This window comes from Microtus pennsylvanicus, chromosome 2 (assembly GCF_037038515.1).
Source record: "Microtus pennsylvanicus isolate mMicPen1 chromosome 2, mMicPen1.hap1, whole genome shotgun sequence".
NCBI lineage: Eukaryota > Metazoa > Chordata > Mammalia > Rodentia > Cricetidae > Microtus > Microtus pennsylvanicus.
In genome coordinates, this window is record NC_134580.1 from 97,308,979 (window position 1) to 97,323,857 (window position 14,879).

At 38.0% G+C, this 14,879-nt stretch overlaps 1 protein-coding gene across 1 annotated transcript in view; it reads left to right on the top strand.

Moving 5' to 3' along the window:
* Positions 1-14,879, top strand: part of Knl1 (kinetochore scaffold 1) — a 66,035-nt gene that overhangs the window by 1,949 nt on the left and 49,207 nt on the right. The window contains exons 2-5 of the mRNA XM_075961811.1: positions 1,810-1,861; positions 3,649-3,688; positions 4,561-4,620; positions 10,612-10,673. Of these exons, the coding sequence (XP_075817926.1) occupies positions 1,827-1,861; positions 3,649-3,688; positions 4,561-4,620; positions 10,612-10,673 (197 nt within the window). The 5' untranslated portion in view covers positions 1,810-1,826. The remainder of the gene's footprint in view (positions 1-1,809; positions 1,862-3,648; positions 3,689-4,560; positions 4,621-10,611; positions 10,674-14,879) is intronic.

A 14,879-nucleotide genomic window follows, 5' to 3' on the forward strand; every position in this document is an offset into this window, starting at 1 on the left:
TATAAATTGAAGTTAAAGAATTATAAATTGAAGTTAAAGAATTTTTTCTTAATTAGTCAAATTGCTAATTATATAAATTTGCCTCTTGAACATGTACCACTTTGATTAAAACAAAAAACCCTAGCTTTTATTCATACCAGTTGCTTAAACTTCACAATGATGTGTTATTATAATTGACAGTAATGTAGCTAGGTCCTTGTAGGAGCCTGCTCTTGCGATCAGCTAGGGTTCCTGGAGAGGGGATCCTCAAGGCCAAAGGAAGGTCAGATGAAAGAAGCACAGGATAGATTCGGGAGGTCTGTTTGGCAGCCGGTTGGTCAAACCAAACAGCCCAGAGTTTATTTCAGAACTTGCTTATATACAAAAGCAGAACAAAGCACAGCACAGTTGGTCGGTCAGTCTCTAACCACAAGACCATTCCTGTCCTTGAGTGAGCAGCCTCCTCTCCAACAGGCACTTGCTGATCGAAGCAGCCTTGCTTTCTATCTTGATGTTCCTGGGGTTTGGCATCAGCAGTATACTGTCTACTAGATAGAGTGTTCTTTTCTCGTGGGCTTAAATCAGAAGGCTCTCACAGTCCTCAGAGTTATTGGAAAAAGCAGAGCAAGCAAGCTTGAACTCAAATGACTTATAAAGTCAGAATGGACTCCACATGGAAACTGAATCACACATGGGCTCCCACAGGTACTATTTTGAATGAGTAGTTCACACAGTGCCTGATAGATTTCAAGAATTGGCTGTCTAAAAAACAAATAATATCCAAACCCCTCTGTAAGTAAACCCCTAAATGCCAAATGCAGTTTTGGAACCAATCACCAATCGGTATGAATGTGATCAAAAAGCATTTTATATGTGAACCTTATTGCAATAGGCTTGGCCTATTTCTGTTAAGGGTATAGCATATGGGTTATATCATATACTACACATTTAATAGAATTAGAGACATCCAGTATCCCCCCCCCCACTTGGTTTTTCAAGTTCTGGTAAGTTTTGACTCTCATCAGTTAAATGCCAATTAGTACACATGTTGGAGAAGAATGAGTCTCAAAGACTTTCAAACAACAGTGTTTAGGTTACCTTAGGTTAATATTGCCAAGTATTTTTATCTGTTTTGAGTACAGAACTTGAAACTTTTCCTATAGAACAATGGGTCTCAACCTTTCTAATGCTGTGACCTTTTAATACAGTTCCTCATGTTGTGGTGACTCCCAACCATAAAATTATTTTTGTTGCAACTGAGCAAGGTGGCATATATCTTTAATTCCAGCAGAGGCAGGTTTGGGCCAGCCTGGACTACAGAGCTAATTCTAGGACAGCCGGGTTACATAGGGAAATGCTGTCTCAAAAATCAAAAAATTGTTTTCATTGCTACTTATAACTATAATTTTGCTACTGTTATGAATCATAATGTAAAAAATCATAGTGTAAATCATAAAATAAATACCTGGTATGCCACCCCTGCGAAAGAGTGACGACCCACAATTTTAGTTAGTAGTCCCATGTTTCTTCCAGAGCGCCAGAAAGTCATGCTAGGTCAGAGTCACCAAATGCAAGGTGGAGGGAGAGTCCCTGCTTTCTCCGCTATGCCACAAACACAAATTTAAAAAAAAAGAGGAGAGAAAAAAGTATAACATGGTACTTAAACTAGCCTAAAAATCCCTTGTGTTTTAGAACTCACAATGTGGTTTTTGCTTCTTATTTTTGGTATTTACAAAATAACTCTAAAGTCTCACCCATGTTCTCAATCTTCCATAGATTATAATTTTTCTTATCTTTCTTACTTGTTAATACTATCTATTTTTTTTACAGAAAAAAAGTTTTCAAAAATGGATGGGATGTCTTCAGAGGCTAACAAAGAGAAGTAAGTTCATTTGGTACTGCTAAAATGTTTTCTATTGCAGAAAGGTTCTTTTCAGACTAGTTAAGCACTATCGGTGACATTTGAAATTGTTTTCTATTTTGTTTCAAGTAAAAGTCAGTGTTAAAAAGTGATAGCCCTTCTGCCATATCTTTGTAAAAGTTCACTTAGAGTTAGAACTGAGGACTTGAAGGACTTTTAATAGATACCACCTTTCATCTCATTAAGGCCTTAGGAGATGAAATGATTTCTCTAAAATTAGCATCATAGCTAGGCAGTGGTGGCGCACACCTTTCCCAGCCCTTGGGAGGCAGAGTCAGGTGGGTCTCTGTGAGTTCAAAGCCAGGCTGGTCTACAAGAGCTAGCTTCATGTCAGTTAGAACTGTTATGCAGAGAAACCGTGTCTCAAGAAACAAAACAAAAAAATAGAATCATAAACTAGTGATCTGTTTGCAGCTTAAAAATAATGTTTTTTGAGACAGTTTCACTATAAAGTTCCTGACTGGCCTGAAACTCAGAGATTCATCTGCCTCTGCCTCCAGAGTATTGATATTAAAGGCATGTGCCACAACCACCTGGCTCTAATTTTTAACTTATAACATGATACTTAATTTTTCAATTAATTGACCAAATTGCAAAAAAAAAATCTCATGATTTCATACAGTAATTAGATTTTCAGTTTTTCTTTAAAAATCAAGTATGGGGGCTGGAGAGATGGTTCAGTGGTTAAGAGCATTGCCTGCTCTTCCAAAGGTCCTGAGTTCAGTTCCCAGCAACCACATGGTGGCTCACAACCATCTGTAATGGGGTCTAGTGCCCTCTTCAGGCCTTCAGGCATACACGCAGAAAGAATATTGTATACATAATAAATAAATTTAAAAATCAAGTATGGTAACAAAACTCACTTTCTTCCTTGGAACAGCTAGTTAGTAGAACATAATGCCTGTGATCATTTGAGTGTCTGTACTGTCTTTATTTTTCTTACACCTCACAATTATCTATTTGGCCAAGAGGCATTTGAGAGTTTTAAAACCCAGTCCAAAAAACCACACCATAGTAACCACAGTTAATATCTGGTGACTTAGAGATTGTTTATTTAATAATTTCGCCTCTGTAGATATGGTAAATTATGTGGTACTGATTATTATTTACGGGAACTTTGTTTGTTTGCTTGTTTTATTTTTCGAGACAGAGTTTTTTTGTGTAGCCCTTACACACACACACACACTGGTCGTCTGACAACAGTATGCCTTTAAAACATTGAATTTTTTTCTTTTCCTTTCTCCTTTCCTTTCCTTTTTTCTTTTCCTTTCCTTTTTCCTTTCCTTTCCTTTTTCCTTTCCTTTCCTCTCCTCTTTCCTCTCCTCTTTCCCTTTCCTTTCCTTTCCTATCCTATCCTTCCCTTTTCCTTTCCCTTTCCTTTCTCTTTCCTTTCCTTTCTATCTCAACAAGGTTTTTCTATGTAGCCCTGGCTATCCGGAATTCCCTTTGTAGACCAGGTTGGCTTCAAACTCACAGAGATCTGCCTGCCTCTGTTTTCAGAGTGCTGGGATTAAAGGCATATGCCATCACCCAGCCAAAGAAGCTCTCCACTCCCCCCATCTTCCACCCCTCACAGGATTTCTCAGTGTACTAGCACTGGATCTCCTTGGTAGACTAGGCTGGCTTCAAACTCACAGAACTAAAACATTGAAGTATTATACTATAACACATGAGGGATGAGGTAATGATAGCTTTTAGAAATTAAGTTATTAATCTATATACACATAATTTTTCCTTTTCTTTTTTAGTGATAATATACAGAAGCCTGTTAGAAGACGGCGTTCCTCAGTAAGAAATACTTTTATTTAAATTAATAGCTGTTACTTTTTACTGAACACAACTATACTTATTTTGATTTTGGCTTTACCTTGGCATCTCAACTAGCTTCTTATTGCTTTCTAGATAAAGACTCAAATAGTTAGTCTAGTTATACAACTATTCAGCAAATATGCCAAAATTCACATTTTTTGTACTGTTTAAATAATTTAATAAACTTTTACTAGCATATTTCTACATCATTATATTTTCAAATGTGTTTATTTAATAAACTTTTCCTATATAAATTATACTTCATTATTATAAATGTTTAAAATATATTTTTTTCTCTCTAAAATATATTTAACCTGGCATTCAAACTATTGTAAGCCACAAATTTATCCAAGTTGATTTACATATTAAATTTATATTATTATAAAACTGAAAAAGTGCAACAATATAGGGTACCTATATGCAAAACTTATCCATAAGAAATTTTAGCATAAAAAAAAGAAGTTTTAGCATAATCCTGCTAGGATTTACTTTCTTTTTTTTTTTAATTATCTTTTGATTGCTATGTTTAAGTTCTGTGTGAAGAGTTTTATGTGTTTTCTCGAGATAGGAGAATAAGACTTAGAACTGATTTGTGTTAGCATGATTATCCTATTAGGGCATGCCCTCATTCCTAAGCTCAACATTATGAACAATTTCAGACTGTTAGATGGTCTCAGTACCTTCGTGCAAAAGAATTTGGGAGAGTGGGCCAGGAGAAGACATATTAAATCTGCCACATAACACTGAACAATATAACTTTGAGGAATTTCAGGGATTTTAGTGGAAAATTTAGCTTTCTATTCATATAACTTTGTTAGATTTTCTTGACTAATTCTAATTATTGTGTCTAGATTTTGAAACCCCCAAGGAGTCCTCTTCAGGACCTCAAATGTGGAAATGAAACAGTTCAGGTAAGTCTCTAGTGCAGATGCTTTGCAATTTTAGTGATTTTGTTTTGTTGAGGGACTTGGTTTGTTGAGATTAAGTTTTACTTACATAGCTCAGAGTGACGCTGAACTTGTGGCAATTCTTCTTGAGCTTTCCATGTGTTAGGATTATAATCTATCATCCTGTCTGGCTTCAATGATTATCATGAATTTTATTAGCTATGTGAAGAGATGATACCATAAATGATTCCCATTTAAATGTGTACAAGTATCTCATTGCTTCCGTGTTATTGTTCAAACACTTTTGTGATGTTTTTCTGTTGGTTTAGCAGCTCCACATGAATCTGCTGATATTTTAATTATTATCTACCATACCACTCAGGCTGCGATATATAGGTTTTATTAAGACTTTTATCATTCTACTTATCAATTAGATTCAGAAGTCAAAGGATGAGGTGAAAGCCTGCTAGCTCAAAGAGACTGAGTAGCTACGAGCCAACTTACTTTTTGACTAGAGACACCACAAGAGACATGCCTCTTCCCTTGTCCCAGAGCCAAGAGAGTTCAAACTCTAGTCCCCACCCCTTTCTTCCTATGTATCTTCTCTATCAAACTGCTGACTTATCAATGGCCAATTCCAAACTGGCCCTACCCCCAATTCAAGGTATAGCTATATTGGTCAGTCTTGGGGAATGTCAGAGTGTGATCAAAATATTCCACAGCACTTTTGGGCTAGAGCCATAACTCAGTGGTGGAATGTTTACATACTGTGTATAAGACCCTGTGACACCGTGTTTAAAAAAAAAAATTCAAATTCTGGGGTTTTTTTTTTTTTGGTTTTTTTTGTTTGTTTGTTTGTTTTTGTTTTTTCAAGACAGGGTTTCTCTTGGTGCCTGTCCTGGAACTAGCTCTTGTAGACCAGACTGGCCTCGAACTCACAGAGATCCGCCTGCCTCTGCCTCCCGGAACTAAAGGTGTGCACCATCGCCCGGCCAAAATCCAAATTCTTGAATAATCTGGTATTTATATTTTTTTTTTTTTTTTTTTTTGGTTTTTCGAGACAGGGTTTCTCTGTGGCTTTGGAGCCTGTCCTGGAACTAGCTCTGTAGACCAGGCTGGTCTCGAACTCACAGAGATCCGCCTGCCTCTGCCTCCCGAGTGCTGGGATTAAAGGCGTGCGCCACCATCGCCCGGCCGGTATTTATATTTTTAAAACTCTATTTGTTGCTAATAATTTAACCTCTGCTGGGATTAAAGTAGGGAATGGTATTTTGATTCCTTACCCTGACACAAACTAGTATATGCCTTTGCATGTTGCGACATCTCTCTAGCCTATCTGTCTAGCTTTTTACATGGAGTTAGGGATTGGAAATCCAGTCTTCTCACTTATCTGGCATATCAAGGTTTATTGGGGAACAGCCTTCTAAACCTCTCAGGATCTAGAAGGAATGCTGCAGCAAGCACTGGAACTGGGTAAAGGAAATAAGTCAGCTCACACAAGTCTTCTCATCATGTCCCATTTATTCTTCTGCCCTGCTGCAAAAGTTTCTAGCTTATATAGACACTACTTGCAATTCTCTGGCAATACATGGTACAGGGCTGGAAATCCTTCAGGGTCATAAAAGGCAGATAAGGATTTTCACAAAACCTGTAACAGTTAGCTTTCTTCATGACTCAAAGTGGAGGCGGTTTGTGAAAGCCTCCTTGAACTCATAGGAGGGAATGAGGTTAATTAAGAGAGAGAGATTAAGCCATTTAGGGGGGTTTAAAGGAGAATTCGTGCACTTGGTATATTCTTAAATGGCTAAGTGGAGAGCAAAAAGTTTATAATCAGTAGAAACTATGAGAAGGCAAGAATTGTCTTGTACTTAGTACATCACTTTTTTCCAGTGGGCAGAGGCCATGTCAAGTAGCTAGACAACTTAAGTAAACAAGCAGGGGAATCCTGTGGCATTTGGTCTGAGTTAGCATACTCTCCACGTGTTAGCTGATTCAAGGACATCTCTCAGCTCTAAAGATTACATCTACAGTGACTAAATCAAAGGGGGAAAACTATGGCTCTGTAGTGACACTCTCAGCCTCCCACTGACAGCCAAGTGTGAAGGAATTTCTTTCTCCAGGGCTGCTTAAGTGATCCATAGCTTTTTCTTGTATCTCCAGAGGTCAATAGTAGAACAGGGGTAAACTGAGGTTGCCCTCTCTCAAGTCTGCTGTGGAAGAATTCAAGACACCCAGTATATATTCTATATGTCAAAATTATATGGCAAAATGAAAAATCCTCTTCCAGACTACCCACAGATATGTGTGTCCAGTAGATGACATAAACACACAAGCAGTGGGAAACACCTAAAGCTATTCTTAGGGAAGAGATGAAGTGACTTTATTAGACATCCCAGAGGGGAGCAACTGATTTCTACTGCCAGTAACTCCATGGCCTTGGGCTCCCTATCACTCATCTGGTAGGTGGGCCTGTTGAATACTAGTAATCCTACTGTACCTCTCATGGCCCTTGACAATTGGCAACACTTTGTCTTCTGTCTGTCATGTGTGCTATGTCTGGTTTGACCTTTAACCATATAGACTGCTTAGTATAGGTGGCATACTATTTTTGGTTGTTTTTTAAGATTTGTTCTTAATTTATGTTTATATGTGTAGGTAGAGACTGCTTGTTTGTTCCTGGCCGCTCAGACCCAAATAATCACATAGAAACCATATTAATTACAACACCGCTTGGCCAATAGCTTAAGCATATTTCTGGCTAACTCTTACATCTTAAATTAACCTATTTCTATTAATCACCACAAGGCTGTGGCCTACTGGTAAGGTTCTGGCTAGTGGCTGGCCTTGTTCTTCTCTGGCAACTACATGGCATCTCCTTGGCTCTTCCTACTTCCTATATCTCTGTTCGAATTTCCCACCTGGTTTTACTCTACTAAGCCATTGGCCAAAACAACTTCTTTAATAACCAGTGGTAATAAAACATATTCATAGCATATAGAGGGGAATCCCACATCATATATGTGAATGCCTGTAGATCAGTATGTATTCCTTGTGAGTATCTGGAGCCCACAGACGCTAGAAGAGACAGTTAGATCCCCTAGAGCCAGAATTTCAGGTAGTTGTAAACTGCCCAGTTTGGGTGCTGGGAACAAACTTGAATTCTGTGCAAGAGCTATACATATTCTTAACTACTGAGCCATCTCTCCAACTCCCTTAAAGAAATAGGAGTCAGCTGGGTGGCACAAGCCTTTAATTCCAGCACTCCAGAAGCAGAGGCAGGTGGATATCTGACTTTGAGACCAACCTGGTCTACAGAGCAAGTTCCATTCAGGACATCCAGGACTACACAAAGAAACATAAAGAAAAAGAAAAAAGGAGAGAGAGATAATACATAGTCATGGCAACATTATTCACAGTAGTCAAGAAGTAAGGATAGGCTCCAAAGCTATCCTTACAGAGAAACCCTCTCTTAATAAACCAAAAAAAAAAAGACAAATTCTACTTGTTACCACTTATATGAAGTATAGTCAAATTGATATAGAAATAGAATGCTGGGGGCTGGAGAGATGGCTCAGAGGTTAAGAGCACTGACTGTTCTTCCAAAGGTCCTGAGTTCAATTCCTAGCAACCATGTGGTGGCTCACAACCATCTGTAATGGGGCCTGGTGCCCTCTTCTGGCCTGCAGACATACATGGAAGGAATGCTGTATACATAATAAATAAATAAATAAATAAATAAATAAATAAATAAATAAATAAATAAATAGAAATAGAATGCTGGTTGCCAAAGATTTGGAGGGAGGATCTAAATGCGTATTTTTGTTTGTTTGTTTGTTTTAATTTTATGTGTGTGTGTGTGTGTCTGTATGTCTTAAGTTCCCATGAATGTAAGTGTCTGTGTCCGTGTCCGTGTGTGTGTGTGTGTGTGTGTGTGTGTATTAGTCTTATGCACCCATGAATGTAAGTGACCATATGTTGTAAGAGCCTGATTGTTTATTCCCGGCTGCTCAGCCCCGAAATAATCACACAGAGATCATATTATTTGCAATACTGTTTGGCCAATAGCTTAAGTGTATTTCTGGCTAACTCATATCTTAAATTAACCCATCTCCATTAATCTATGTATCGTTTCATGGCTGTGGCTAACCTGGTAAAAAGTTCCAGCGTCTGTCTCTAGCAGGGCTACATGTCTTCTCACTGACTCTGCCTTCTTTCTCCCAGCATTCAGTTTAGTTTTTCCTGCCTAGCTCTATTCTGCTAAGTCACTGGCCAAAACAGCTTCTTTATTAACCAGTGGTATTCACAGCATACAGAGGGAAATCCCACATCATCTATGGAGGTCACAGAGGCATCAGATCCCCCCCAAACCTCAGCTAGAGTTGCTAACCTCCTAAAATAGAAAATGAACTTCAGTTCTCTGCAAGAGCTATATGTTCTCTTTAACCACTAAGCCATCTCTCCAGTCCCAATAAGTACAGCTTTAATTTTGTAAGATGAAGACGTAGAGAGTGGTTACACAGCAAGATGTTTTTAACACTATTGAACTGTACACTTAAAAAGTATTAAGATGAGAGTGGTGAGATGACTCAGTGGTTAAGAGCACTTTCTGCTCTTGCAGAGGACCCAAATTCAGTTCCTGTTGGGTGACTGATACTACCTATAACTTTAGTTCCAGAGGATCTGACACCTTCTGTCTTCCATGGCACCTGTATGTATATGGCACTCGGGCATAAATATACTCATCAATTTTTTGAAAAATGGTAAAGGGCCAGGTGGTGATGCATGCCTTTATCCTAGTACTCAAGAAGCAGAGACAGGTGAATCTCTGAGTTCAAGGTCAGCCTGGTCTACAGAACGAGTTCCAGGACACCCAAGACTACAAAATTTAATTTGGTTTTTATCACTAGCAAAAACAATGTAAGTACTTGTCAAGGCAGAATGTTTAAAATGATAAATTATGTTGTAGCTTGGAATGATGGCACAGGTCTGTAATTTTAGCACTGGGAAAATAAAATTTTGGTTTCATTCTTGGATGGGCTACATAGCAAATTTGAATGTAATCTGCTCTACGGGAGACCTTGTCTAAAATACTATAACAATCACAAAAGATAGTAACTTATGTATATTTTTACTACAATGAAAATGGATTTTTAGATGGGCATGGTTCTTCATGCCTTTAATCCCAGAACTCTGGCAGCAGAGGCAGACTGATTTCTGAGTTCTAGGGCAGCCTGGTCTATATATAGAGTTCCAGACTGGTCATAGCTACATAGTAAGACCTTGTGTGAAAAACAAAGAAAAAGCTGGTTGTTTGTTTTCAGTTTTAAAAGAACATTGTAATAAAGGTTGGCCCCATAGCTTCTGTTTTGTGCCTAGTCTTTCTTGTTATATGTTGTTTGTGTCAGTATGCTAATTTTTACTTGATTTAAGCCAAAAGGCCAAAAAGCAATAATAATATGCTCATTTTAACTCTTACTGAAAATCATACTCAAGCTAGGAGTAGTGGTAAACACCTATAATCCTAGCAGTTAGAACGTTGAAGCTCAAGGGTCATAAGTTTGAGATCAACATGGATTTTATATATTGAGACCTTGTCTCAAAGTAAGCAAAGCAACAACAAAAGAAGATATTTAGCTAGGCGGTGGTGGAAGATGCCTTTAGTTCCAGCACTCGGAAGCAAAGATAGACAAATCTCAGTGAGTTCAAGACTAGCCTGGTCTACAGAGTGAGTTCCAGGACAGGCTCCAAAGCTACAGAGAAACCTTGTCTTAAAAACTAAAACAAACAAACAAAAATTTACATGAGTCCACAGGTTTAATCCTTAGAACTGCCCTCCCTCAAAAAAGTATATGGAAAATTATATTTATGTTCGTTTAGTGCTTCTATGTTGGGCTGTTTGGAGGAATTTTATATCATTAATTCAAAATAAGACTTGAGTCCAGCTTCTAATAGTATGGAGACTTAATTCACAGTGATTTTTTATTAAGAATTATATCCTATATTCTTTTCTCCTAGGAATTTGATGCTCCAAGAACTAGAAAAAGCTCTCGTCGAGTCAGCTTTGCAGATACCATAAAGTAAGTTGAAAGGAAAATTAAGTAAAATGTTATAGGTAATACTTTTTTTGTGTCCGATCAAATATGTTGTTGGTAATTTATTTGGGTAATCTTTTGCTTAAATAAACTTTAAAGAATAGTTATTTTGTGTGCATACATGCATGTGTGTGTGTGTGTGTGTGCGCGCGTGCGTGCGTGCAAGCACTTTGGGGAGCCAGAAGTGAAGGTATCTTCCTTTTCACCTTACCTTTTGAGACAGTTTCTCTCTCTAAACATAAAACTCTTTAATAGACTGAATAGTGAGTCCCAGAGGTCCTTATCTCTCTAGCTCAAGAGCAATAGGAAATTTATCATGTGTATGCTGGGAATCCAAATGTAGGCCCTTATGTTTGCACAGCAAACACTTTACTGACTGAGTTATCTTCTCAACACAAGAGAATTATTTTATTTTGAAAAATACCTTTTACTTAAAAACTTTTATTAGTGTGTACATATATCATATGTATGTGTGAGTGCAAATGAGTGTGCATGCCTTGGCTTGTGTACAGATGTCAGGATAACTTTTGGCAGTCAGTTCTCTCCTTCTGCTGTGGGTTCTGGGGGTTGAACTCAGGTTGTTAGCTTGCATCTCAAGTACTTTTATCTACTGAGACATCTTGCTGCCACATTTTTTTTTTTATTCTTTAAAAAAATGGGAATGGAAGTATGGCCCAGTGGTTAAGAGTACAATGAGTACTTTTCTAGAGATCCAGGGTTCAATTCCCAGTACCCACATGGCAACTAACAACTGTCTGTAACTCCAAGATCTGACACCCTCATACAAACATACATGCAGGCAAAACATCAATGCAAATAAGAAATGTATTTATGTGACTGGAGAAGTGGTTCAACAGTTAAGAGCACTGACTGCTCTTCCAGAGGACCTATGTTTGATTCCTAGTACCCACGTGGCCGGTCACAACTTTCTGTATCTCCAGTTCCAAGGGACTGAGCTCTCTTTCCTTGTCTTTGTGTCATGGCATTTATATGTTGTACAAATACCCAAACATAAAATAAAAATTTTAAAATGTATTTCTTGTTATTAGTGGGGGTATTGTGTACATATGATGAGAGTGAATGTGTGGATACAATTTTTTTTTCTCTGTGTAGCCCTGGCTATCTTGGAAGTCACTCTGTAGAACAGGCTCACTCTGTACACCGCCCAGCCAAAATTGCTATATTAAGGGTTTTATTCAGCATTATTTTTTATAAGAGAAGTAGAATAATTCCTTAAAATCAAGAACAAAACAATGATAACTACTATGACTGTTGCTATTTAACATTGTGTAAGAGGTTCCAGCCAACGAAAGTAGAGGTAGAAATTTGGCTTTTAAAAATTAGGAATATTGGGACTGGAGAGATGGCTCAGTGGTTCACAACACTCATTGCTTTTATAGAGGACCTGGGTTTAATTCCCAGCACCCACATGGCAGCTCACAACTGTCTGCAACTTCAGTTCCAGAGGATCTATACCCTCACACAGACATACATGCAGGCAAAACACCAATGCACACACACACTCACACACAAAGGCTGTGGTAGCACATGCCTTTAATCCCAGTACTCAGGAGACAGAGGCAGGTAGATCTCTGTGAGTTTAAAGCCAGCCTGGTCTACAGAGTTCTAGGACAGCTAGGACCGTTACACAGAGAAACCTTGTCTCTAAAAACAGAAAACAAACAACAAAAAAATTAGAAATAGCAAGGTTGGAGTGATAGCTTTAGATTTAAGAGCAATAGCTAGCTGATTGTCTTTCCAGAGGATTCAGGTCCCCTGTCTGGCACTCATATGGCTGCTCCCAATTGTCCAGTTCCCACAACTGCTCTAGGTGCTCTGATTTTCTTTTTGCCTCCATGGGTATCAGGCACACATGTGGTAGATGAACATACCTGCAGGAACAACATTCATATAACATAAAAAAAGTAAGTTTAAAAATTAGAAATATAGGATAAGCTTATTATTACCTTTGAAGATTAATTACACTATTTCCCAGTTGTGTCTTAATTGTGTGATTTTATTTTTTCTTTTGTTTCATGAGTTTTATTTTTGCTATCTTAACTCTTTCTTTGTTTCTAGTATATTTCTCCTTTGTATTCTTTCATAGAAGTAATTGCTTTATGTTTTGAAATCTATAAATAATACAATTTTCAACACCTTTGGTACATAGTGTTGGGTAATATATTCTTTTTTAAATTATTTATTTATTTATTATGTATATAACATTCTGCTTCCATGTATGCCCACATGCCAGAGGAGGGCGCCAGATCTCATTACAGATGGTTGTGAGCCACCATGTGGTTGCTGGGAATTAAACTCAAGACCTCTGGAAGAGCAGCCAGTGCTCTTAACCACTGAGCCATCTCTCCAGCCCCTATTCTTTTTTTTTTTCCTTTTTGTTTTTTCAGGGCATGGTTTCTCTGTGTAGCTTTGGATCCTGTCTCTGGAACTCTTTCTCTAGACCAAGCTGACCTCAACTCACAAACATCCCCCTAATGCTGCCACCAGAGTGCTGGGATTAAAGGCTGCCCATTGGGAATATTTATCTTTTTGTTAATGAATTATGCTTCTTTCAATCTTAAGGTTCCTTTTGTAGACTGTGGTTCTGCTTTGTTGATGTTGTTTTTTGAGGTAGGTAGACTAAACTGACCTTGAACTCCTATACTCCATCTTTGTGTAGCCCTGTCTCCTGGAACTCACTCTTTAGACCATGCTAACCTTGAACTCAAAGAGATCTGCCTGCCTCTGACTCCGAGTACTGGGATCAAAGGCATGCTCCACCACTACCTTGTAACGAGAATCCACAGTAGTCTGGGGGAGGTTCAGAAGAATTGATTTAGATGTATATAATAGGGGTGAATACTCACTGATACAGGACAGGTTGGATACCACAGCAGTTGTTCTGCCCAAGGGGAAAGAGCACAAACAGCAAGGCACCCGCTTCACTCCTACCAAATACAAACCAGCACAAGAGCAGAGAGAGTGACTGCCTGCCTCTTTCCTTTAAAGGAGTCTGTTGGCAGAGCAGAAGCACTACTCAAGGTCCTGGGCAGTGCGAATACCCACTACACTACCTGGCCCTAAGTCCACCTTTCTAGTGTGAGATATGATATGTAACTCTAGATTCTGTTTGTTTTTTTTCTTCAACATTGAATGGATTGAAATGTTCTGAATTAGTTATTTCTGAGATATTCCTGTGGAGTAGAGGTTATTTCAAGATAGCTCTTTTCTGTAAATGCTGAATTGTCAAAATTTTATTTTCTGTTTACCTTAGACTACCTCACTTACCTTTTGTGTGAGGTAACCAGATTACACATTTTAGGAAGAGGCCGTATTGTTTTATGTTTAGAACTCTTAGCAAAGCTCTGGAGTTTGATCTGCTTTCTTTTCTCATTCCTCATTTATATTTCTCCAAACTTTTTAATGTCCATATTTTTTGTTGTTATTCATGGGTTTTTTATTGGTTTTTGTTGTTGTTGTTGTTTTTGTTTTGTGTTTCAAGATGGAGTCTTACTAAGTTGCACTGGCTTATTTTGAACTTACTTTATATCCTTAGCAGACCTTGAATACCTGCTATCTATATGACTTTCCCATGGACGCTATGGCATATGCTTACTAACGTTTGTGCATGTACACATGTTACATACACATAAAATAAGTAAATGTGAAAAACATAATTAAAAGAAGTGAATTTAGATATATCATTTGATTTATTATCAATTGCCACTACTAAGTCAGGTATGGTGGCATATATCTGTTATTCCAGCCCTTAGGAGACTGAAACCAGGGTCACTCCAACTTTAGGGCCAGTCTTGGCTGCATAGTGAGTTCAAGGACTACATAGTGAGGCCCTGCCTCAAATAAATAAATAAATAAATAAGGCACTACTAAATATTTATAGTATGACAGATATTATGTAAATTATATGCATCATTTTATTGGATATGTAACATATAAATAACCTAGTTATCAAATAGAGATTTTCAAATGATTAAGATTGTTAATATTTTTTAAAAAGATTATTTATATTGCCTTTAATCCCAGCACCCAGGAAGAAGAGACAGGCAGATCTCTGTGACTTCAAGGCCAGCATGGTCTACAAAGTGAGTTCTAAGACAGCCAGAGCTATTACACAGAGAAACCCTGTCTTGAAAAAAAACCTCTTTTCCATCACTCCCCAAGAGGTCTCTT